Raw genomic sequence first — 23,395 nt, forward strand, 5'->3', positions numbered from 1 at the left:
ACCGCTTTCTAACTCGCACACACCCATCCCCCCACGGTCAGCCTCCCCCCTCCCCTGCATTCCTCTCCTCTGCAGCGCAGCACGTACTGCGCATGCGGGAAACGGTCTCCCGGCAGGCAACGCATGCGCAGTGGGGCCTGTGGTCCTGCGCTGCGGCCGCTAGGCGGCGCCAGACACCACGGCGCGGCGCTGCTCTCACCCGGTCCACCGGGAGAGGGGGGTGGAGGGGAACAAAACGCTGCTCGCTAGGTCGCTCTTTGTTTCTGTCTAGGAGGAAAACCCAAAGACCTTGCCACCGCGGAGGTTTTAATCACAACGAATTCACCCGATTTGAGTAAGTACGACCGCCGCAACGTTTTCCGATGGTTTCGCGCTGTTTATGCGCTGTATTTTTGGCTGGTTTATCGGGTAAAGTGGTGCTCGAATGAGGGGTCTGGGTCCGCCGCCGTCGGACTGGCGGCGCGGCGGTCCGGGGGATGAATGAACTGGGGTCGCTCGGTGTGTGTGGGGTGCGTGGGTGCCAGGTGTACGGTAGGGGAGCCGGATCAATCGCATCTCAACCTCTAGATATCAAACCAAGGATCGATATGATGATAACACGGGTTTTTATATCATTAACCTAATTAGCCCTGCATAGCGTGGCCGAGCTAGGCTAGCTCCTCCAGCTAACACCCTTAGGAGCGTTACATCGCTACTTCGGGGTTTAATTCGTGTTTTGAGAGCCTGGTTGGGTTGAGTTGAGTGTTTATTTGTAAGAGGAGGTCGGATGTGAGGAGAGGTGATCGGGGAGAGGAGGTTTAGTGTGGACTAGCAACAGCTTGCGGTACAAAGGCTAGCCGGGCCTGGCTAGCGGGTTAGCATCCAGGCTAGCCAGGCTCTAGTTTTAATGTAAACATTAATGTAAAGGTACTGGTGCTGGTACACGCTGGTGGGATCTGACCGGCGCACACACACATTGGTCTGGTGGAGAAGGAGATGGTCGTGTGTGTTGAACGTTAGTTGCGTTTTGTGGTGATGACCTATTAGCCTGATTGGTGGTTATGTATATATTTTTTAATGGCAAACAAAACAAGTCTTAATGAAAACATGATTTTGGGAATTTATTGTTCCTCATGATCAGTGATCAACTTCACAGATGATGATTTCAATAACAGTGTCATTATGATTATGCAATATTACCTGTTGACCTGCTGGAATGAAGCACAGCATGTCGTTGTGATGTGTGTATGTCTGGAAGCTGTTTTAAGGCATCTTCTATGCTATGAAGGTTTTTTCTCGCTGAGCCAAATTATACGACCGCCGTTTGTCGTTACTGTATGAAAATATATCATTTTGCCATGGCAGTTAAATTTAGTCTAGACTGTTCATGTGTTATTGATTTTAGGTTGTATATCGTGTGTGTGTGTCTGACTGTTCGAGAGTGAGCGTTTGTCTGTGTGTGCATGTAAGATAACGAGGGGGATCTTTTTAATATCGTCTGTATCTCTGTGTCCCTGACTCCCATTGACCCAACAAACATGAAGATGACTGTAGACTGTAATGCTGTTTTTATTAATTTCTTAACCCTCACTGCCTCTCTGTCCCATCGCAGTAGTAGTACTCGACTGCTGTCAACCCGCCCCTCCGTCTCTGCTGAGAGATGTCTACCCCCGACCCCCCCATGGGAGGGACTCCCAGGCCGGGCCCTTCGCCTGGCCCGGGGCCCTCGCCAGGGGCCATGATGGGCCCCAGCCCCGGTCCGTCTCCGGGATCGGCCCACAGCATGATGGGCCCCAGCCCGGGGCCCCCAGGCTCCGGACACCCCCACCCACCCCAGGGCCCCTCGGGGTACCCCCAGGAGAACATGCACCAGATGCACAAGGTAAGGCTCTCGACCTGTCTCTCTGTCTCCTGTCTGGTCTCTCTCTTGTCTAGTATCTCTCGTCCTGTCTCTCTCTCGTCTGGTCTCTCTCTCGTCTGGTCTCTCTCTTGTCTGGTCTCTCTCTTGTCTGGTCTCTCTCTCGACTTGTCTCCCCGTCCGGGGCTTGTGAAAGATCCTAACTGGGAATTCTGTCTTCTGAGGAGAGAAACTAAAAGTTCCTAGTCAGAAAGCTGGATAGGATTTCTAGTCTCCCAGTTAGCCGTCGTTTCAACATGGCCGCCCACACGTTAAAGTATCACTTCTTATGCGTTCTACATCAAAACACATCCAAGCTTGCTTTTGCCGATTGGATTATATCAAACAACCTGCAGAAGCATTTGTTCTTCTGTGTGCCATGATGACCTTAACATACAACAGCAACCACAATCAAACTCCTGGAAAACCATGAAAGGCTTTGTCGACTGTATATTTACATTTAGGGCCTAACAACAAGGACAAGACACACAACTACAAAACTAAGTCCTATTTTTAAGGGCCAGATATTTGTATATTGGATTCAAACAGGTGTGTTTCTTGTGGAAGGGTAGTGTACAGAATAAAATTTGAAAAGAGTGGTTATACTAGAGTAAGTTCACAAGCTCGTTGCCGTGGTAGCCAGTGTTGCTGCGTGTTGCCAGGTGACAGTAACCGTGCGTTCCTCCCCAGCCGATGGAGGGCATGCATGAGAAGGGGATGCCTGAGGACCCTCGCTACAGCCAGATGAAGGGCATGGGCATGAGGCCCGGACCCCACAGCGGCATGGGACCCCCGCCCAGCCCCATGGACCAGCACTCCCAAGGTACACCCAGTACACAGAAACACACACATGCATCTAACACACACAGACACACCTAACACACACACACATGTACGCACGCACACCTAACACGAACGCACACACCTATCACTCATACAAACACACACACACGCCTATCTAACGCACACACAGACACACACCTACCTAGGACACACACATACAGTGCAGACCCCTACCTACCTAACTAGCAATCACACACAGCACTGTATTCAATTTCCATCACTACCCGTGTGTGTTCAACTTGTTGAACTTTATTGACTGTGGTCCTGTTGTGTCTTACCAGGGCATCTCTACACTTTATCTATCTTTAGTTTGACTACACCCCTAATAGGCGGACCTGTAGGGGTTGATGTTGTAGTGTCACATAACACAACGTCTAGTTATTGAGGATACAATTCTGACATACTCGGGAACATAAGGCTGAGTGGTCAGGTGTGCACAATTACACAGTTACTACACATAATTGGAACATTTAACATTCAAGAATGGTTTCACCGTTTTGGTTTTTGATAGTATTTATTTATCTGGTCGGATCTAATGTGTCTGTCTGAACACCAAGTAGTTCATACATCAGCCACAGCTATCGTTGTTTGCATGCGTGTGTACATGTGTGCTCTTGGTCCAAAGCCATCCAGCCGGTTTCTCTACTTCCTCCACTGTTGTGATCCATGCGCAGAGAGAAGGAGGCGGGGACTTAAAAAGGGGGCGTGGCTTTAAAGAAAAGGGTGGACTTCGGCCTTTCAGCAAAACAACTGAAGCAGCTGTTGCTGTCGTAGAGCCATGCTCACACAGAGTGAGAGTGAGAGAGATAAACGGGGGGGAGAGAGAGAGAGAGACACACACACAGAGAGAGAGAGAGAGAGAGAGAGAGAGAGAGAGAGAGAGAGAGAGAGAGAGAGAGAGAGAGAGAGAGAGAGAGAGAGAGAGAGAGAGAGAGAGAGAGAGAGAGAGAGAGAGAGAGAGAGAGAGAGAGAGAGAGAGAGAGCGCATTGAGTCACAGCTTCAGCCTCCACACACCTTTGTCAATATCCCCATGTCTGTTGACCCTTAAGGCAGTTCTTGTTCTGTAGTCATCACATCTATTTCTGTACTCATTAATATTAAAGGGATTTTATTCCAGTCTGATGCTTCGTAACTGAGTTTGGTCATGTGCCTCCCCCCCCCCCCCCCAGGTTACCCCTCTCCTCTGGGGGGCTCGGAGCACGCCCCCAGCCCCGGCCCCGCCAACGGGCCCCCATCGGGTCCCATGATGCCCGGGGGCCAGTCCGGCCCCGGCTCGGGCCCCATGGAGGGCGGCGGGGACCCCGGCCCCCCCATGGGCCAGCAGAACCGCGGCGGAGGAGGCGGTGGTGGCGGTGGTGGACCCCCGGTCGCCGGTGGACCCGGAGGGCCCGTGTCGGGGCCCGGTGGGGCACCCGGAGGCCCCACCCCCTTCAACCAGAACCAGCTGCACCAGCTGCGGGCGCAGATCATGGCCTACAAGATGCTAGCGCGCAGCCAGCCGCTGCCGGAGCACCTCCAGATGGCGGTGCAGGGCAAGCGGCCCATGCCCGGCATGCAGCAGCAGCCCATGCCCAGCATGCCCCCCACCACGGGGCCGGGGCCCGGGCCGGGGCCGGGGCAGCCCAACTACAACAGACCCCACGGTGAGCTGGGGGGACGGGGGCCACTCGCAGCCAGCGGCTTAGCGTAATATCTGAGAGGAGCTATGATAGCACTGGGTTCACCGCTTTAGAGGACGGGTGTAGCAGCAGCAGAAATGGAAACAGTGGCGCGAGCGTACTTTGTTATAAAGTACCCTAGGCCTTATTTATTTATTATAAAGTATCATGGTCGGGCAAGATAGTCCAGTTCATAGACTCCCAGCTGGAAGATTCTTGGTTTGAACCCCGGTGTTTCCGGTCTTAATGATGGTACCCTTGAGCAGGAGGTCCTAACCCCTACCTTCTACTTAATGATCATATTTAGGCCCCGTCCACACAGAGCCGATTTTTTGGTGAAACGGCATAAAGTCTTGTCCGTTTCGGCCGACCGTCCAGACGGAGCCGGCGAATCCGGTGCCCGAAACCGCACATCTCTGAAACCACCCTCGGAGGTGGTTTCAATTCTATACGGACCTCTGCGGTTTCGTGTTAGGATTCGTGTGGTCGCCTGAACTGCAAACGATGACGTCATTATCCCCCCACCAGCTAGGGGACGTCAGAGTTGCATTGAATTTTTTATTTATTATTTTATTTTTATTGTTTTTGTAGCTTTAAATAAAGCCCCTTGATAAATATAATTACTAACTGTACCTTAAAAAGTATTTCTGCTCAATTTAAAAGGTTGAATCTCCTCGTGACTCAATGTTTGTATACAGCGTGCAGGCTGTATGCGCGCAGGCTTGATGCGCTACACTGTTTTCTGTGGAGAACCAGCGCCTTGATTGTTTACTACAGCGTTTCTACAGCTCGATGCGGTTTCGCAATGACTCCATCTTTACGGCGATATTCCTGAACCGCACAAATCGAATTCGTATCGTTTTCGGGCGTGAGATGAATGGTCACGTCGCTTTGGCTGAACGGATCGGATAAATGGGAATGGAATAAATGTTTAGAATGAAGCTATTATTTAAAAATGTAATCAACTATATAACATCGTTTTTTTTTCTATGAAGATTGTTTTGAGTTCATTTAATATATTGATTAATGTAATGGTTGCAGTCAGAGTGGTTAAAATACCAGCTCTGTATCTGTGTATGGGAGCCCCCTGGTGGCAAGTTGGTGTAAGTGTCGTGGGTGGAGCATGCATCCAGACAGTGAAGTAAAGCAGTTCTGTTTGGTCTGTAGGTATGCAGGGTCCCAACATGCCTCCCCCGGGGCCCGCGGGCGTCCCCCCAGGGATGCAGGGGCCCCCCACCAACGGGCCCCCCAAGCAGTGGGCTGAAGGTACGGGACTGGGGGGAGATAGAGAGAAGACTCTTACTGTGGAGCAGCCATTTTGTTCTGACGATTAATGACATCCACACCAACGTGAACAGAGACCGCCTAATTGATAACGGTTAATGAAGGTTATGGATTAAAGAAAAAGTAATTATCATAAAATGAACTGCTTATGTCATTGGAGATTAAGGAAGAATTACGAGTCGAAATGCTGGCTTTCAGAAAGAATAACACATTTAAATACATCAATCTGCATCAGGACTAGTCAAAGATGTCCCTATTTAACGGTAAAGTCTAGCAAGCTAATACTACTGTCTATAATACCATGTTTGTAAACCAAATAATGTTATTGTAAATAATAACCTGTTAATAATAACCTGTTTATGAAGGACTAGACAACGATGTCCCTATTTAACGGTAAAGTATAGCCGCGTATTAAATAATACTACTGTCTATAATACCATGTTTATAAACCAAATAATGTTCCTGTTAATAATAACCTGTTAATAATAACCTGTTCATGACCGTCCCTCTCCCCAGGCCCCATGGTGAACGCCGCCGCCCCGTCCAGCGCCCCCCAGAAGCTGATCCCCCCGCAGCCCACGGGCCGGCCCTCCCCCGCGCCCCCCTCGGTGCCCCCGGCCGCCTCCCCCGTCATGCCCCCCCAGACCCAGTCCCCGGGGCAGCCCGCCCAGCCCCCCCCCATGATGCTGCACCAGAAGCAGAACCGCGTCACCCCCATCCAGAAGCCCCGGGGCCTGGACCCCGTGGAGGTGCTGCAGGAGCGCGAGTACAGGTGAGGCCCCCGCCCTCAGCCCCCTCCATGACCCTACCCGTCCCACCCACTCATCACACACACCCTGACTCAACCCAACCCTAGCCGTCCCACTCATCACACACACCCTGACTCAACCCAACCCTAGCCGTCCCACTCATCACACACACCCTGACTCAACCCAACCCTAGCCGTCCCACTCATCACACACACTCTGACTCAACCCAACCCTAGCCGTCCCACTCATCACACACACTCTGACTCAACCCAACCCTAGCCGTCCCACTCATCACACACACCCTGACTCAACCCAACCCTAGCCGTCCCACTCATCACACACACTCTGACTCAACCCAACCCTAGCCGTCCCACTCATCACACACACTCTGACTCAACCCAACCCTAGCCGTCCCACTCAGCACACACACCCTGACTCAACCCAACCCTAGCCGTCCCACTCATCACACACACTCTGACTCAACCCAACCCTGATAAACTCTTAAGTTTACCCCTCAAAACAACTTAATTTCCCAATGCTCGTAAGAGCTAGAACAATATAGATGAGACAATATTCTTAATTAATCCAAGGGGAATTATGAAGAGAATGAAAGACACACTGAATATGCATTGAATGCATTAATATGCGTGGTTGAGAATTACAAGGGAGGGTCGATCGTCCCTCCGATCCGTGCTGTGTGGAGCTGTCTCTGACCCTGTGCTTCTCTCTGTAGGCTGCAGGCCCGCATCGCCCACCGCATCCAGGAGCTGGAGCACCTGCCCGGCTCGCTGGCCGGAGACCTGCGCACCAAGGCCAACATCGAGCTCAAGGCCCTGCGCCTGCTCAACTTCCAGAGACAGGTGAGCCACGCCCTCTGACCTCTCTCTCTCTCTCTCTCTCTCTCTCTCTCTCTCTCTTCTCTCCGTCTGGCCTCTCGCCCGTCTGCAGGCGGCCCAAACTCTCCTTAGGGTTCCTCGAGGGACGACTCTCTCACGCTCCCTTGTTCTGCCTCCACCCCCCCACCGTCTTCCCCTTTCAACTATCCTCCAACGCTCTCTCCTCCTCCCCCCTTCTAACCCTCCTCCCCTACCCTCACAGCCTCCTTCTCCCTCACCACATCCTACTCTACCCTCATGTCGGGGTTTTGATGTGTGTCGGTCTGTCCTGTAACGGGCTCAGCGTAGCCGTGTTAACGTGTTCCCCGTGTCTCCGTCCCCCCAGCTGAGGCAGGAGGTGGTGGTCTGCATGCGCCGCGACACGGCGCTGGAGACGGCGCTGAACGCCAAGGCCTACAAGCGCAGCAAGCGGCAGTCGCTGAGGGAGGCGCGCATCACGGAGAAGCTGGAGAAGCAGCAGAAGATCGAACAGGAGAGGAAGCGGCGGCAGAAACACCAGGTGGGCCTGCAGCTCCTGAGGCCACAGATCCGCTCGTAGAAACACTCTAGCGCACAGAGTATACCGACACGCATACATGAACACGCACGGAAGATAATGCCGAGACTTGTATGCAGACTCTGGCCCAGAGCCCAATGAGCAGCGCGGGACTCTGTGGTGTTTAAGGAGTTCCACCTTTAGGGCTTTAAAGACTTTAAAGAGGTTCGATCCCCTTGCCGGTAGTAGGCCTGATATAGACCAACGACATATTGAGCAAGATGTCAATCATGCTATGGTTGTTGATTGATTATCACTGATCATAATGGCCGTTTATGAGTCCTGGTACCGCACGGCCAAAAGGCTCTAACTCTGGGGTCTGTCAGGTAGAACCAGCGGGGTAAAGCGTGGGTGTCCTGGAAGCTGGGCCTGTATGGCTATAACCTTCTCTGCTCTGTCCCCAGGAATACCTCAACAGCATCCTGCAGCATGCCAAGGACTTCAAGGAGTACCACCGCTCCATCACCGGGAAGATCCAGAAGGCCACCAAGGCCGTGGCCACCTACCACGCCAACACGGAGCGAGAGCAGAAGAAGGAGAACGAGCGCATCGAGAAGGAGAGGATGAGGAGGCTCATGGTGAGAGAGAGAGACTGCATTCGGTTCTTTAACAATAACTCCACAATAGATCAATCATTTTACGATTGACTGCTAAAGGATGAATCAACACTACTACCCACGTAATGAATCATTTTGATGTGACATCACAAGGCTCAAGCAAATGCTAAGCTAAGAAGCTAAGCTAAGATGCCTACGGGTCAGGCAGTAGTGGGAGGAGCTTGATGTTAACTGGAGGACAGGGGCGGTAAAGGGAAGTAGACCTCCCCTATGTAAGGAGGACGTGTTCTGGGGCTTATCCTCTAACCCTGCGTGCTGCGTCTCTCAGGCGGAGGATGAGGAGGGCTACAGGAAGCTGATCGACCAGAAGAAGGACAAGCGTCTGGCCTACCTGCTGCAGCAGACGGACGAGTACGTGGCCAACCTCACCGAGCTGGTCCGCGCCCACAAGGCCGTGCAGGCGCTCAAGGAGAAGAAAAAGAAGAAGAAGAAGAAGGTGAGCTTTCAGCTCAGGGTCTGCGGCGCTCCTAACATCTGGGTGCCCAAATATTACTTGCACATTTGGAGTATGGGGAAACGCAATTTCGTTCCCCTGTTGACAATAAAGTTCACTTTGACTTTGGTATAAGAATGTGAAAATAATCCATTATAATATTTTTGTTGTGGTTAATAAGAAATGTATTATAAATTATAAATGTTATGCACAATACGAGTGGTAAATGTCAAACTAAATGTCAACATGACAGCGTGTTTAGGTGCAATTATAAACCGTGTCTCTGATTGTGTTTGTTTGGTTGTTGTTTTTTAGAAGCCGGAGAACCCAGAAGGAGGTGCTGCCTTGGGCCCCGACGGAGAGGTAGGACTACTGTGGGCAGGTGGTGGGGGGGGGGGGGGTGGGTGGAGGTTAGGTTACAATGAACGTGCGGCAGCGTCTTATTATTTCCATGACATTAGTATAACAGTTTTATCACGAATGATATATCAGTTAGCAGAACATGAGTGTATAACTGCTTTATAACCCCCCCCCCCTCTAGCCGCTGGATGAGACCAGTCAGATGAGTGACCTCCCAGTGAAGCTGGTCCACGTGGACAGTGGGAAGATCCTCACTGGGATGGACGCCCCCAAGGCTGGGCAACTGGAGACCTGGCTGGAGATGAACCCGGGGTACGAATACACCCACACACACACACTATAGGACACACAGTACTACAACACTGAGATGAACCCCGACGAATACACCCACACACACACACACACTATAGGACACACAGTACTACAACACTGAGATGAACCCCGACGAATACACCCACACACACACACTATAGGACACACAGTACTGCAACACTGAGATGAACCCCGACGAATACACACACATATACACACTCTATAGTACACACACAGTACTACAACACTGAGATGAACCCTGGGTAGGAATACACACATATACACACTCTATAGTACACACAGTACTATAACACTGAGGTGAACCCTGGGTATGAATACACACATAAACACTCTATACACACAGTACTGTAGCACTGAGATGAACCCTGGGTAGGAAACCCCTCACTCTGACTCTGATACATACTCTATACACTCTCTATACACACCGCACAATAACACTGAGATGAACCCTTGGTAGGACCACAACAAATGTCTCCTTAAACCATCTCTTCTCCATCTCTCCATCTCCTCTCCCTCCATCTCTGTCTCCTCGCCATCTCTCCTCTCCACCTCTCCTTTCTCTCTCCTCTCCCATTTTTCCTCTCCATCTCTTCAGGTACGAGATTGCTCCACGCTCCGACAGTGAGGGCTCCAGCTCGGAGGAGGAAGACGACGAGGTAATGGTCTCCTAGCAACACCCGCATCAGCACCACCACCACCACAGGTTAGCGGTATGTCGCTGAGGTTATGACGCTAACGTCCCTCTGCTCCCCCCCCCCCCCCCCCCCCCCCCCAGGAGGAGGAGGAGATCCCCCCGCCCCCGCCGCCGCCCCCTCCCCCGCCCATCGTTGCCCCCGTGGAGGAGAAGAAGAAGATCCCCGACCCTGACGTGGAGGAGGTGTCCGAGGTGGACGTCCGCTGCATCATCGAGTAAGAGGCCTGACCCCTGACCCCCCCAGTGGCCCCCCCCCATGTTCCTGCTTAGCAGAGAACCTCTTGGAGGACAAATTACCAATGCACTCTAATTAAGTTAAACGTCAACCATGAAAACAGTTTAGGAGATTCGATGCCTTACATTTACATGTAGGGCGTTTTACAGACGCTTTTATCCAAAGCAACTTACAATAAGTCCATTTGTCAGAAGAAAGAGAAACAATAATATATCACTGTCGGTACAGTAAGGATGTTTATAGAACCAAGTGCCAAGCACTAACTATCACTAGGTTAACCCATTCCCAGTATAGAACAAATAGCTAGCTAGATAGCTAGGATAAGACGCTGCACAATGCTGGGTTCTAAGTAGGTACTAGAACTCCGAAGCGGGATAGACTGGAAATGATCTATTCATATTTTATTTCCAAGTCAATGAGCCTCCTTTTTTGTTTGCTGATACATTGTATTCAAAGGTTTCGTGGATAAACTGATCAATTATTCTTTCTTTCTTTCTTTCTTTCTTTCTTTCTTTCTTTCTTTCTTTCTTTCTTTCTTTCTTTCTTTCTTTCTTTCTTTCCCTCTCTCCAGGCACGCCAAGCAGGACGTGGATGATGAGTACAGCTCTGCGTCCTTCGAGCGTGGCCTGCAGTCGTACTACGCCGTGGCCCACGCCGTCACCGAGCACGTGGAGAAGCAGTCCACGCTGCTCATTAACGGGATGCTCAAACAGTACCAGGTACGCCGCCGCCGCCACGGCACCACCGCTGCCATGGTGGAATGTACATAGCTTGGCCATTGGTCAATTGAATGTATCGCATTGTACAGAACATGACCTCGTCCTGAGGTGCATCCACATCGTTACAGGTGCATCCACATCGTTACAGGTGCATCCACCTCGTTACAGGTGCATCCACCTCGTTACAGGTGCATCCACATCGTTACAGGTGCATCCACATCGTTACAGGTGCATCCACATCGTTACAGGTGCATCCACATCGTAACGGGGTTTATCTGTATGTTTTTTGTGACCTTGAATGTCTGGTGTCTGGCCCTCCTTGTGTCTGATAGTTCAAAGGCCTGGAGTGGCTGGTGTCTCTGCAACCCGCCCCAGTACTGACTCTCTCTCTCCTGTCTTTCCTCTGCCTGTAGGTCAAAGGCCTGGAGTGGCTGGTGTCTCTGTACAACAACAACCTGAACGGGATCCTGGCTGACGAGATGGGGCTGGGGAAGACCATCCAGACCATCGGCCTCATCACGTACCTCATGGAGCACAAGCGCATCAACGGGCCCTTCCTCATTATCGTGCCGCTCTCGTGAGTCCCCGCGCAGCGCAGTCAGATGCTAACGCCAGTGGGCGTTTCAACTACTCTTTAGGACAAAATAGCTAAATACTTTTGTATCTCTCTCTCTGTCTCTGTCTCTCGGTCTCTCTCTCTCTCCTCATGTCTCTGTTTCTGTCTCTCTCTCAGAACGCTGTCCAACTGGGTGTATGAGTTTGACAAGTGGGCTCCGTCCGTCATCAAGGTCTCCTACAAGGTGGGTGTTCCAGCGCTCCCCCCCCCCCCCCTCCTCGTCTCAGTAACACCACCGCTGATTGGAGTTCACTATTTGTCCTTAGTGTTAATGTCAGTCCCCTGGTCTCCATGATCCTCATGTTTTTGTTGTCTTGACAACGTGTCTCTTTCACGAGGGTGGTGAAACTGAAAGCAGAATTCTGCTTTTAGCTCTCCCACCCGACTAGCATTTAAAACTGGCCGCTAAGTGAATTAGGCCCGTACCCCGGTCTCCATGACGACGCTGTGTCTCCATCTAACGTGGCGAGGTCTCCATGACGACGCTCTGTCTCTCCTCCAGGGCTCCCCGGCCGCCCGCCGAGCCTTCATCCCCATCCTGCGCAGCGGCAAGTTCAACGTGCTGCTCACCACCTACGAGTACATCATCAAGGACAAGCAGGTGTTGGCCAAGGTGAGAGCCGGCATTCCCAGGACATTCCCACTGTAGTCCTGGTGTATTCCCAGGAAATTCCCAGTATATTCTCAAGTGTTATCCCAGGATATTCAATGTACTCCAAAAGTGGTCCCAAAAAGTGTTCAATAAGTGTTCTTACTGTCCTCAGTAACATCCCCAGTGTGTTCCAAAGATAATCTCAGTGTATTCCCTTGACATTCACAGTGTGGTCCCCAAACATTCCCAGTGTATTCCCATATTCCCTGTGTACAAAATTCCTAGTACATTCCCAGTCATTCCCAACCCCATCCGACCTGAGTACTCCCATGTCGTTCCCCTGATGAGTGCACCATGAAGCCCTTCCTGTTCCGACTAACCGCTGCTCCCTGCCGTCCCCAGCTGCGCTGGAAGTACATGATCGTGGACGAGGGCCACCGCATGAAGAACCACCACTGCAAGCTGACCCAGGTGCTGAACACGCACTACCTGGCCCCGCGCCGCCTGCTGCTCACCGGCACGCCGCTGCAGAACAAGCTGCCCGAGCTCTGGGCGCTGCTCAACTTCCTGCTGCCCACCATCTTCAAGAGCTGCAACACCTTTGAGCAGTGGTTCAACGCCCCGTTCGCCATGACCGGGGAGAAGGTGAGCCCTGAGTTAACTACTGATACCACATCAACCTCAAGGGAACCTTAAAGTGACAAAGGAGAACGTGGGCCCTGAGTTAACTACTGAGACCAAATCAACCTCAAGGGAACCTTAAAGTGACCAGGGAGAAAGTTGGACCTCGTTCGGTTAACGCTTCCATCCAAAACTATCGACACCAAATACACTTTTAAGTGTTCCTATCCCAGAGAGTATCCATTATCTGGGGTCTGAGCGGCTCCCAGCCTCAGCTCTTCATAACATTGTTGGCTCCTCCCCCTCACCTCTCTCCCCTTCCCCCTCCCCCTCACTAGGTGGACCTGAACGAGGAGGAGACCATCCTGATCATCCGCCGTCTCCACAAGGTGCTCCGCCCCTTCCTGCTGCGTCGGCTCAAGAAGGAGGTGGAGGCCCAGCTGCCTGAGAAGGTACTGACTCTGCCACCCATTCACTCATTCATTCAGTCACTTGTCCACCCCGTTACTCAATCATTCCTTCATTCATTCACTCTGAATGTGTTATACGAGATGGTGTCGGTGTGTGTGTGTGCCTGACCCCCCCCCTCCCTGCCCCCAGGTGGAGTACGTGATCAAGTGCGACATGTCGGCGCTCCAGAGGGTCCTCTACCGCCACATGCAGGCCAAGGGCGTCCTGCTCACCGACGGCTCGGAGAAGGACAAGAAGGTGAGAGGGGGAGACCAGGCCGCTGGGTGAGACCAGGTCAGGGGGAGACCAGGCCGCTGGGTGAGACCAGCTCTGGGGTCAGGGGGAGACCAGACCGCTGGGTGAGACCAGCTCTGAGGTCAGGGGGAGACCAGACCGCTGGGTGAGACCAGCTCTGGGGTCAGGGGGAGACCAGAGACCAGCTCTGAGGTCGGGGGGGGGGGGGGGGGGGACTCAGGTTGGAGACCTGGTGGGGTTAGTTAACTCCTGGTGGGGTTAGTTAACTCCTGGTTGGGTTAGTTAACTCCTGGTTATCTTGGTTGGGTTAGCTAAACTCTTGGTTGGGTGAGTTAACCTCCTGGTTGGTTAGTCTAACTCCTGTCTGTGATTGGTCTCTGCAGGGTAAGGGCGGCACCAAGACCCTGATGAACACCATCATGCAGCTGAGGAAGATCTGCAACCACCCCTACATGTTCCAGCACATCGAGGTAACGCTAACCACCGTAGCATCAGCAGCTAGCCACGAGGCAGTCCGGTGCAATCATCTGTTAGCACGTGCGCTGTCGTTAGCTGTTACCATGACTAGCAATAAACCATAAGCACGTTCAAAAACGTCCCCAAAGTAGTTCCCAGTTTAAAGTGCTGTTCTTGTGTGTCTGTCAACAGGAATCCTTCTCCGAGCATCTTGGGTATTCTGGAGGAGTGGTGAGCGGGTACGTGTTCTCTCTCTTTCTCCCCCCGGGACCCCTCCACCAAGCCCCCCACCCCCACCCCCACTCTGTGCCGATGTCTCCCACCCCGACTGTACTAACCCCAGTTCCTCCCTCTGCCCAGGCCGGACCTGTTCCGGTCCTCTGGGAAGTTTGAGCTGCTGGACCGCATCCTGCCCAAGCTGCGGACCACCAACCACAAGGTGCTGCTCTTCTGTCAGATGACCTCCCTCATGACCATCATGGAGGACTACTTCGCCTACCGCGGCTTCAAGTACCTGCGTCTGGACGGTGAGGCCACACACACTGATCTAAAAGAGGTTGGATTTGGGTTAGATTACCGACCTCACGGGAGATGACTTTACAAGGGCAATAAAAAAACAAGCGCAAACTACGTCATTAAATGGTCCCATTTACCCCCACCAGGTAACACTCGCTCATTCAATCACTCACTCACTCACTGAACATTTAAAAGCCTACGGTTGAAGTCGTGTGTTCTAACGCACGACTTCAACCGCAAGGTTCTTTCATAAGGTTCTGGGTCTGATTCTCCCTAAAGTCCACCTACCTCCCATCCTTGATCAAGACCCCTTACCTGCTCATTAACGCCACGGATCTTTAAAAAAAAAAAAAAAAAACGCTCCCGTGACGACTGTGATGGCTTCCTCCCCGTGTGTCTGACTCTCCTCCTCCTGGTCTCCATAGGAACCACCAAGGCGGAGGACCGCGGGATGCTGCTGAAGACCTTCAACGACCCGGCCTCGGAGTACTTCGTGTTCCTGCTGAGTACCCGCGCCGGTGGCCTGGGGCTCAACCTGCAGTCTGCCGACACCGTGGTCATCTATGACTCGGACTGGAACCCCCACCAGGTAACACACACCGACACACACACGCACGCAGAGACACACTTTATAGACACTCACAGGAAACGTACACGGTAACACACACACAAGGGAACAAACACAGACGCACGCACGCACGCACACAGACGGACACACACACGGAGGCACAGATACACACTCTCACTCACTCGCTCACACACTCGCGCGGACATTCACGCACCCACACACTCACTTGCACATTCACACATATGTGCGCTCGCACTCGCACATTCACACGCACAAACTCACTCAAAGACTCACAAGGTCTTTAGGACCAAGATGGCTCTAAGATGGCCGCTTTGTTCTGAGCACTTGCACCCAGAAGATGGCCACTCTGTGTGTACAAGTTCTATCGTCGCTCAGATCAGTGTAACCTCCTTTCACCACAAAAGGGGTCAAATGAGGTGTCCCCTCACACAGCACCAACCCCGTACCTCCCCCACTAACCCTCCCCCTCTGCCCCCCCCCTGCTCCCCAGGACCTGCAGGCCCAGGACCGCGCCCACCGCATCGGGCAGACCAACGAGGTGCGCGTGCTGCGGCTGTGCACGGTCAACAGCGTGGAGGAGAAGATCCTGGCGGCGGCCAAGTACAAGCTCAACGTGGACCAGAAGGTCATCCAGGCCGGCATGTTCGACCAGAAGTCGTCGGGCTGCGAGCGCCGTGCCTTCCTGCAGGCCATCCTGGAGACGGAGGAGCAGGACGAGGTCGGGACCGGGGGGGGGGGGACCGGCCGCACGGGGGGGCCGTGGGTGGGTGGGGGCCGGCCCCGCCCACATCACGGCCCCCGTGCGCCACCCCAGCCCTGTTTTACTCTCTCTCTCTTTTGTTCCTTCCTCTTCCTCTTCAAATCCTTGTTTGGACCCCCTTGTGTTTAAGTCCCCCCCCCCCCCTCCTCCTCCTTCTCTCCGTCCATCTCTCCCCCCCCCTCCCTCCCCTGTCGGATCTCTCTCTCCTTCCTCCCCCCTCTCTCTCTCTCTTATCTTCCTTCTTTGACATATTCCCGATTGTTTTCGGTTGAACACGTTTTCATGTTGTACTTTTGTAAATTCTCCTCTCCTTTAGCACCAAACCAAGGCGCCGAAACCTGACTATGTAAGTGACTGTGTAAACACCCTTTAATGGCCTTCCATCTTTGATAAACAAACATGTTAAAAATGCCGTGCATCGTCTTTGAATCATCCAGCCTCTCGGCTCCCCCAGCGCGTCTCTGCCCCTCACCCCCTGCCCCTCCTCTCTGTGCTCCTCAGGAGGAAGACGAGGTCCCCGACGACGAGACCGTCAACCAGATGATCGCCAGGAGCGAGGAAGAGTTCGAGCTGTTCATGGTCAGTGTTGCGTCTGTTTCTGATCTTATTCAGAAGTTCTCATTCTGATATATGATATACATTGGATATCATATCTAAATAATTTTCTATAAACCATTATTTATAGAAAAGGTAATGATTTTCCTGATTATAATCGATAGGGGCTGTCCATAGCGCCATTGAATTTGAATATTTGTGTCTGTGAATGGAAAGCGTCGTCATATATTCAAATATAAATAAATACACAACGAGGGCACAGAAGGAAACAAGCCCAGAGAATGAGCTACATAGTTACCACAAAGCATGACACCAAAAATAGTCGCTTCCACTTTTTTGTTATTTACTTGTTTGTTCCTGCCACTTAATGTACCCACTTATGGCACTTAGCACCTGGCAATTAGTACTAGGATAAGATGCCACGTAATGCTATCTCTGTCGTATACGGGGAATGGGTTAACCTAGTGATGGTTAGTGCTTGGCACTTGGTTCTATGAACATCCTTACTGTACCCACAGAGATATAGTGTTGTTTCTCTTTCTTCTGACAAATGTACTCATTAGGTGAGTGCTGCATGCAGCGCTCAACTATTGTTCTTCATAAGTTTTATTCTTTCTTTCTTTATTATTCTCTACAAACTTTGGGACCTATCTCCTTCCTAAATTGTTCACTTAGAGACTCCATTCAAATTTTAAGATGTTCAGAATAGCTTGGAATCGCGTGCTTCTTTTAAGATATTCTACTTTTAATATACTATCTTTTTTTTAACATGGGAGTCAATGGGAGGACGGCAGAGCCGTCCTCCCATTGATCATTTAACAAATCTACACACTTGCGTCTTCAATAATATCTCAACGGAATTTCGATATCATTTAAACTTTCTTCAGAATCACAGTTTTACTTTAATACCGGCTTCGTTTTCAGCTGTTTTCATTGAAGACATCTTCAATGAAACTCCTACTCCTTAAGACATCGTAACTCAATAATTTTTCCGCCATTTACCTTTGTTCAAACCATTTAACAAATCTGCACACTTGTATCTTCAATAATATCGGAAATTTTGTTCTTATTTAAACTTTATTCAGAATCACAGTTTTTGTTTCATACTGGCTTCAACAGTGCAGGGCACACGCCGTCACTTTATTTATTTCCAACTTTATTAATTTACTTTTTCTTAAATGGTGTGCATGTTTACATTGTTTACTTGATTTACGCCGTTTAACGTTTCTTTATCTCTTAATCTATGTGGCTTTATTAAAAAATCATGGTTCAGGGTAAGGTCAGGGGGGTGTTTGCTCAAAAAAGGTTGAGAACCACTGTTCTAGTGGTAAGTGGCTGTGGATGAGAGTGTCTGCTCAACGTCTACGTGTTCCCCCAGCGCATGGACCTGGACCGGCGACGAGAGGATGCCCGTAACCCCAAGAGGAAGCCGCGCCTCATGGAGGAGGACGACCTGCCCAGCTGGATCCTGAAGGACGACGCCGAGGTGGAACGCCTCACCTGCGAGGAGGAGGAGGAGAAGCTGTTTGGTCGCGGCTCGCGCCAGCGCAAGGAGGTGGACTACAGCGACTCGCTGACGGAGAAGCAGTGGCTCAAGGTGAGGAGGAACTGGGTCCTGGTGGGTCAGGGGGTCCTGGTGGGTCAGGGGGTCCAAGTGGGTCAGGGGGAGGTGGACTACAGCGATTGGCTGAAGGTGAGGAGGGCCAGTCCAGTATACCTGTGGGTGGGGACAGGTATACTCCACCACCAATGAAAAATGATTAAATGATTGAGCTAATAAATATAAATGGGTGTCTATGATGAGGTGCTGGCCGGTTAACCGTAAGGGTTAGTCCAGTCGTTGTCACGGCAACACACTCCGCCCCGTTGCCTCACCGCCCCCCCCCCCCCCCCCCCTGCCCCCCAGGCCATCGAGGAGGGGAACCTGGAGGACATGGAGGAGGAGGTCCGCCACAAGAAGACCACCCGCAAGAGGAAGAGGGACCGGAGTGACCACGACGCGGGGCCCGCCACGCCGGGCTCCAGCGGCGGGGGCCGCGGCGGGGGCCGCGACAAGGACGAGGACGGCAAGAAGGCCAAGAAGAGGGGCCGGCCCCCCGCGGAGAAGCTGACCCCCAACCCCCCCTCGCTCACCAAGAAGATGAAGAAGACCGTGGACGCCGTCATCAAGTACAAGGACGGGTGAGAGGGAGGAGGAAGACTCATGTGTTCACATGAATTCATGTTGATTAACATCAATTCTTATGAATTCATGACTCAAACTGTTGTTATAGAGGATTCATTTATATAAATTAATGTTAATTAAAATCAACTCATGTTGATTAACATCAACTCATGTTGATTAACACCAATTCATGTTGATTAACACCAACTCATGTTGATTAACACCAATTCATGTTGATTAACATCAACTCATGTTGATTAACATAAATTCATGTTAATTAACTTTGATTAATTCATATTCATGTAAATTAACATAAATCATGGTATTTAACATCAATTCGTGTTAATCAACATTGATGAATTCTAGAGCTGTCAGTTAAACGCGTTATTAACGCCGTTAACGCAAACCAAATTTAACGGCGTTAAATTTTTTATCGCGCGATTAACGTAATTATTTTATAAAAAGAAAAAAAAAAACTTTTTTTTTTTTTTTTCTTTGGCTCAAAACAAAGAAGCAGTAGCCTGACTGCTATGTTCAAATGACATTTGTTCAAAGCAGTCGTTTAATTGCACTATAGGCTCTTTTTTTTTTTTGTATCGTCCTGTTTTGATCAGTGTATATGCCAATGTTGTTATCAATAAAAAATCATTTGCACAAGGCAAGCCGATGCACTTCACCATGTTGATAAGAGAATTAAAATGAGAAGAATTATGGGACAAAAAAATCAAGGGATATTTAGCATAGAAAAATAATTTGCGATTAATCGCGATTAATTAGAGTTAACTATGACATTAATGCGATTAATCACGATTAAATATTTTAATCGCTTGACAGCTCTAATGAATTCATATTAAGGTTAATAAACATCAATTCATGTTCATCAACATGAAGTGATGTTCATTGACATGAATTCATGTGAATGAATACCACTCAAAACTGTTAATAATAATAATAATATGTAATCTTGTGTAATATAGAATCCCATATCATGGGGATTTATGTTAATTAACATCAATGCAGGTCAATTAATTTGACCCATGGTTATTTGGAGGATGAATTCTTACGAATTAACGTGGATTACCGTTCCATCATGAAGTCCCGCTGTGATTTGTCAGCCCTGTGCTAAGCCCCTCCCCCTTGTCCCCCCCCCCCCCCCAGCACCAACGGGCGCCAGCTGAGCGAGGTGTTCATCCAGCTGCCCTCCAGGAAGGAGCTGCCGGAGTACTACGAGCTGATCCGCAAGCCCGTGGACTTCAGGAAGATCAAGGTAGGCTGTGCCGCGCCCACCCGAGGGCCAATGGCAACTGACTGTGTCCCTGGCCCCTCGCCCCTATGTTGCTTCCTGTCCGTAAAGGTTCCTTGGTTGATGTCAGCTAATTCCTGCTTCCTGTTCAAATAGTTCCTAAACATTTTAGAAGGAAAATACCACTCCACACTCTGTTCTGACCTGGTCGGCATTCGTAATAAGTATTTCGCTGAAGGCACCTCTGGGATATTGTCACATGTTGTGTGTTCTCTGCGCTCCGATTGGCTCTCCCTCCCCCTGACTCCTCCCCCTTTGTGTCCAGGAGAGGATCCGGAGCCACAAGTACCGCAGCCTGAACGACCTGGAGAAGGACGTGATGCTGCTGTGTCAGAACGCCCAGACCTTCAACCTGGAGGGCTCCCTGGTCAGTACCCCGCACCCCCACCCTACACCTGGTCCGCACCACCATCCAGACCACGGGGGTGGGGTCTGGGTGGTGGTGAACCAGACCGCACCCCAACACCTAAAGGGGGAGCCTCTACCTGGAGGGGCGCCCTGGTACAGACCCCCAATAGGGGACCCTCTCCTTGGAGGGCCCCCCAGAAGGCCCCCTCAGTGCTCCATATTGACAATCAAACCAATTAGATGGGGGCTGAGCTGCTGACACCTAGTCTCCTTATATGGTCACAGAACTAAAGCACTGCATAGAACAAACCGGACCTTGATAATGAAAGTCTTCCTAGAAGGACCAGGAACCGTACGCATGTGTGGCGGGTGGGAGCGACCCCTGACCTCTGCAGTCTCGTGACCCCCTGACCCCCAGATCTACGAGGACTCCATCGTGCTGCAGTCGGTGTTCACCAGCGTGCGTCAGAAGATCGAGAAGGAGGAGGACAGCGAGGGCGAGGACAGCGAGGAGGAGGACGACGACGTGGACGACGGCTCGGAGTCTGAGTGTGAGTGTAAGAGTCGCACACGCACACGCAGGTCTGCACCTCCGGGGGACCCGCCCACCCCCCCCCCCCCCGAGGCACACGCTAACCCTAACCCTGGAAGAGAAAGCTAACGGTGTTTGTCTCTCTCTGTCTCTGTCTCTGTCTGTGTCTTGTTCTGCCTCTCCTTGTGTCTCTCGCCGTTGCTCTCCCCCTCTCGCCCTCCCTCCCTGCAGCTCGCTCGGTGAAGGTGAAGATCAAGCTGAGCAGGAAGGAGAAGGGCGACCGCGGCGGGAAGAGCCAGCGGAGGCGAGGTCGCGGCGCCCGACCCAAACCCGTGGTGAGCGACGACGACAGCGAGGACGAGCAGGAGGAGGTAGGAGACGTGCAGCAAGCCTACACACACACTCACTCACTCACTCACTCACTCACTCACTCACTCACTCACTCACTCACTCACTCACTCACTCACTCACTCACTCACTCACTCACTCACTCACTCACTCACTCACTCACTCACTCACTCACTCACTCACTCACTCACTCACTCACTCACTCACTCACTCACTCACTCACTCACTCACTCACTCACTCACTCACTCACTCACCCACCAACACACACACGCACGCACTCCCTCAGAGACACACTCACTCCCTCAGAGACACACGCACTCACTGAGACACACAAACTTCGGACACAACGTCCTTGGATGGACCGCTGTGCTGTAGTATGTCACTATTCTGCATAACACCGTGTGTCCGGCCGATGGCGTCACCGCTGTCGTGTTGACCGGTAGAGTGACACAGGAGTGACGTGGGTCTCAAAGAACAGAACAAAGACACACAAACGCAGTTTACGTGTCCTGTACTTAACTCTGAAGGGTTATTATTTATATTGTGAACGTTTTTATGATAAGGGGAGATTTGTCAATTTATATTTGATATTTGTTCATTGTTTTACAAGAAGCTAGACGTCATACATTATTGATACCATCATTTTTTGGTTATGTGCATTGTATCTTTTTCTAGTTTAAACTGTTTTTTACATTGGTGAACTTTAAATAATATTTGATCTTGCTTTGAGTTCATAAATTCACAGCCTAAGGGATTGCATAATGGTATTTGCTGTATTTGCATCACGGCTTTGTACGTAAACAGGTCTTCTCAGTTGTTTACCTCTGCGTGTTAGACTGTACTTTGAGCTCTGTGATGCGGTGTGTACCCCGCAGTGACATAATGGTATGGTCTGACACGCAGGGTGGTCGGTCTGATTCAACCGCCACGGTCCTTAACCCCATTCGCCGTTTTGTTGTTCTGCAGGAGCATTCGGCCAGTGGCAGCGACGAGGACTGAAGAGGTGCATGATGGGAGCCCTGGCCTCGTCTGTCCCCGCTATATATTTTACCTAGATACCGCAGCGAGGAGGAGGAGGAGAAGGAGGAGGAAGGAAGGAGGTTTTAACTAGAACAGCTCTTTACATTGGTTGTGTTTTTGTTTTTTTAGCGAGACTTGTGTATTCTCTCTAAAAAAGTACGTGGTTAAATAAAGAAAATTGAATTCAAAATAATAAAAAAATACGTCGAGTATGAACAGCTTAAAAACGTTCCACTTCCATATTTAAGCCGAGTCATTGGATAGGAACAGTAGAACCTAACGTTACGTGTCTTTCTCTCTGCCTTTCCGCGGCCTGCCACTGGGGGGCGCCCGAGCCCCAAACGGCTCCCTGTTTCCGGACCGTGGCGGGAGGCCTTGTATGTGCTATTTGTTTTTCGTTTTCCTCTATTTTTTAAGTGGTATTGATTGATCACTCACTCAGTTTTTTGGGGTTGTTTTTTGTTCTCTTCGAGTCACTGTAGTTTCTCTCCGTTAAACTGTATCTCCCCTCAGAGTGCACGTGGAGAGGTAGTGAAATGCACCTGGCTGTGTCGTTTTACCGTTATCTCTGTTTAATTTAAACTCACCCCCGGCGGCGGCCCTATTGGGAGGGGGGGGCGGGGCGTGAATCTCTCCCCCGTAGGGGAGTAGGGGGCGCTAGAGGGATAGGACCATTTCATGTGTCTGTGTCACTGGATTCCAAAAATTACAATAATAAAGGCATCTCATAATAAACTGTCACTCTGCCGTGTCTGGTTGTTCTTTCTGAGTGAGGCTTCGTTTATAAGCTGACACTTGCCGACTTGATACTCAAATTAATGCACTTATTTGTTGTGTTTTAGCATTTGATTTACCTGATTTGTATATGTGGTCGGGTGACCTCCAGATGCGCCTTGTTTCATAGCGTCTGCCGTGTTACGTTCTAGCACAACAAGCTCAACCCTTGCGAACGGTCACCTGAGCTTCACCTCTCTGGAGACCCTAGCCCCCCCATCTCTATGGAGGTCTGCCTCCACACCCCCACTTCATGTTATGT

The 23,395-nt window shown here is 51.0% G+C and overlaps 1 protein-coding gene across 2 annotated transcripts; it reads left to right on the top strand.

Annotated features, from left to right (window-relative positions):
• The first annotated feature begins 151 nt into the window (after positions 1–151).
• smarca4a (SWI/SNF related, matrix associated, actin dependent regulator of chromatin, subfamily a, member 4a) lies at positions 152–23,251 on the top strand. 2 transcript variants are annotated; one of them, XM_056604784.1, is made up of 35 exons: positions 152–334; positions 1,592–1,861; positions 2,567–2,699; positions 3,890–4,363; positions 5,546–5,644; positions 6,179–6,434; positions 7,145–7,271; positions 7,633–7,806; positions 8,247–8,420; positions 8,728–8,895; positions 9,208–9,255; positions 9,434–9,564; positions 10,181–10,241; positions 10,361–10,494; positions 11,086–11,233; positions 11,647–11,810; positions 11,967–12,033; positions 12,352–12,462; positions 12,844–13,086; positions 13,401–13,514; positions 13,663–13,770; positions 14,151–14,237; positions 14,416–14,462; positions 14,584–14,750; positions 15,165–15,328; positions 15,819–16,046; positions 16,405–16,434; positions 16,590–16,667; positions 18,022–18,240; positions 18,550–18,824; positions 19,966–20,074; positions 20,376–20,477; positions 20,877–21,009; positions 21,222–21,361; positions 22,306–23,251. In XM_056604784.1, the coding sequence occupies exons 2-35, from the start codon at positions 1,640–1,642 to the stop codon at positions 22,336–22,338; spliced, it is 4,968 nt and encodes a 1,655-aa protein (XP_056460759.1). In that variant the 5' UTR covers positions 152–334; positions 1,592–1,639; the 3' UTR covers positions 22,339–23,251. The 2 variants fall into 2 exon arrangements, with proteins under 2 accessions (XP_056460759.1, XP_056460758.1); XM_056604783.1 differs by having other exon boundaries at positions 20,877–21,015; positions 22,306–23,250.
• The last annotated feature ends 144 nt before the right edge of the window (positions 23,252–23,395 follow it).

This window comes from Gadus chalcogrammus, chromosome 2 (assembly GCF_026213295.1).
Source record: "Gadus chalcogrammus isolate NIFS_2021 chromosome 2, NIFS_Gcha_1.0, whole genome shotgun sequence".
Classification (NCBI taxonomy): domain Eukaryota; kingdom Metazoa; phylum Chordata; class Actinopteri; order Gadiformes; family Gadidae; genus Gadus; species Gadus chalcogrammus.

Bases quoted from the DNA above. Each gene is read 5' to 3' on its own strand.
- smarca4a (XM_056604783.1), top strand. From the start codon at position 1,640: ATGTCTACCCCCGACCCCCCCATGGGAGGGACTCCCAGGCCGGGCCCT. The intron at 9,256-9,433 runs GTAGGACTACTG...CCCCCCCTCTAG, and splicing joins CCTTGGGCCCCGACGGAGAG to CCGCTGGATGAGACCAGTCA. The intron at 20,478-20,876 runs GTCAGTACCCCG...CCTGACCCCCAG, and splicing joins TCAACCTGGAGGGCTCCCTG to ATCTACGAGGACTCCATCGT.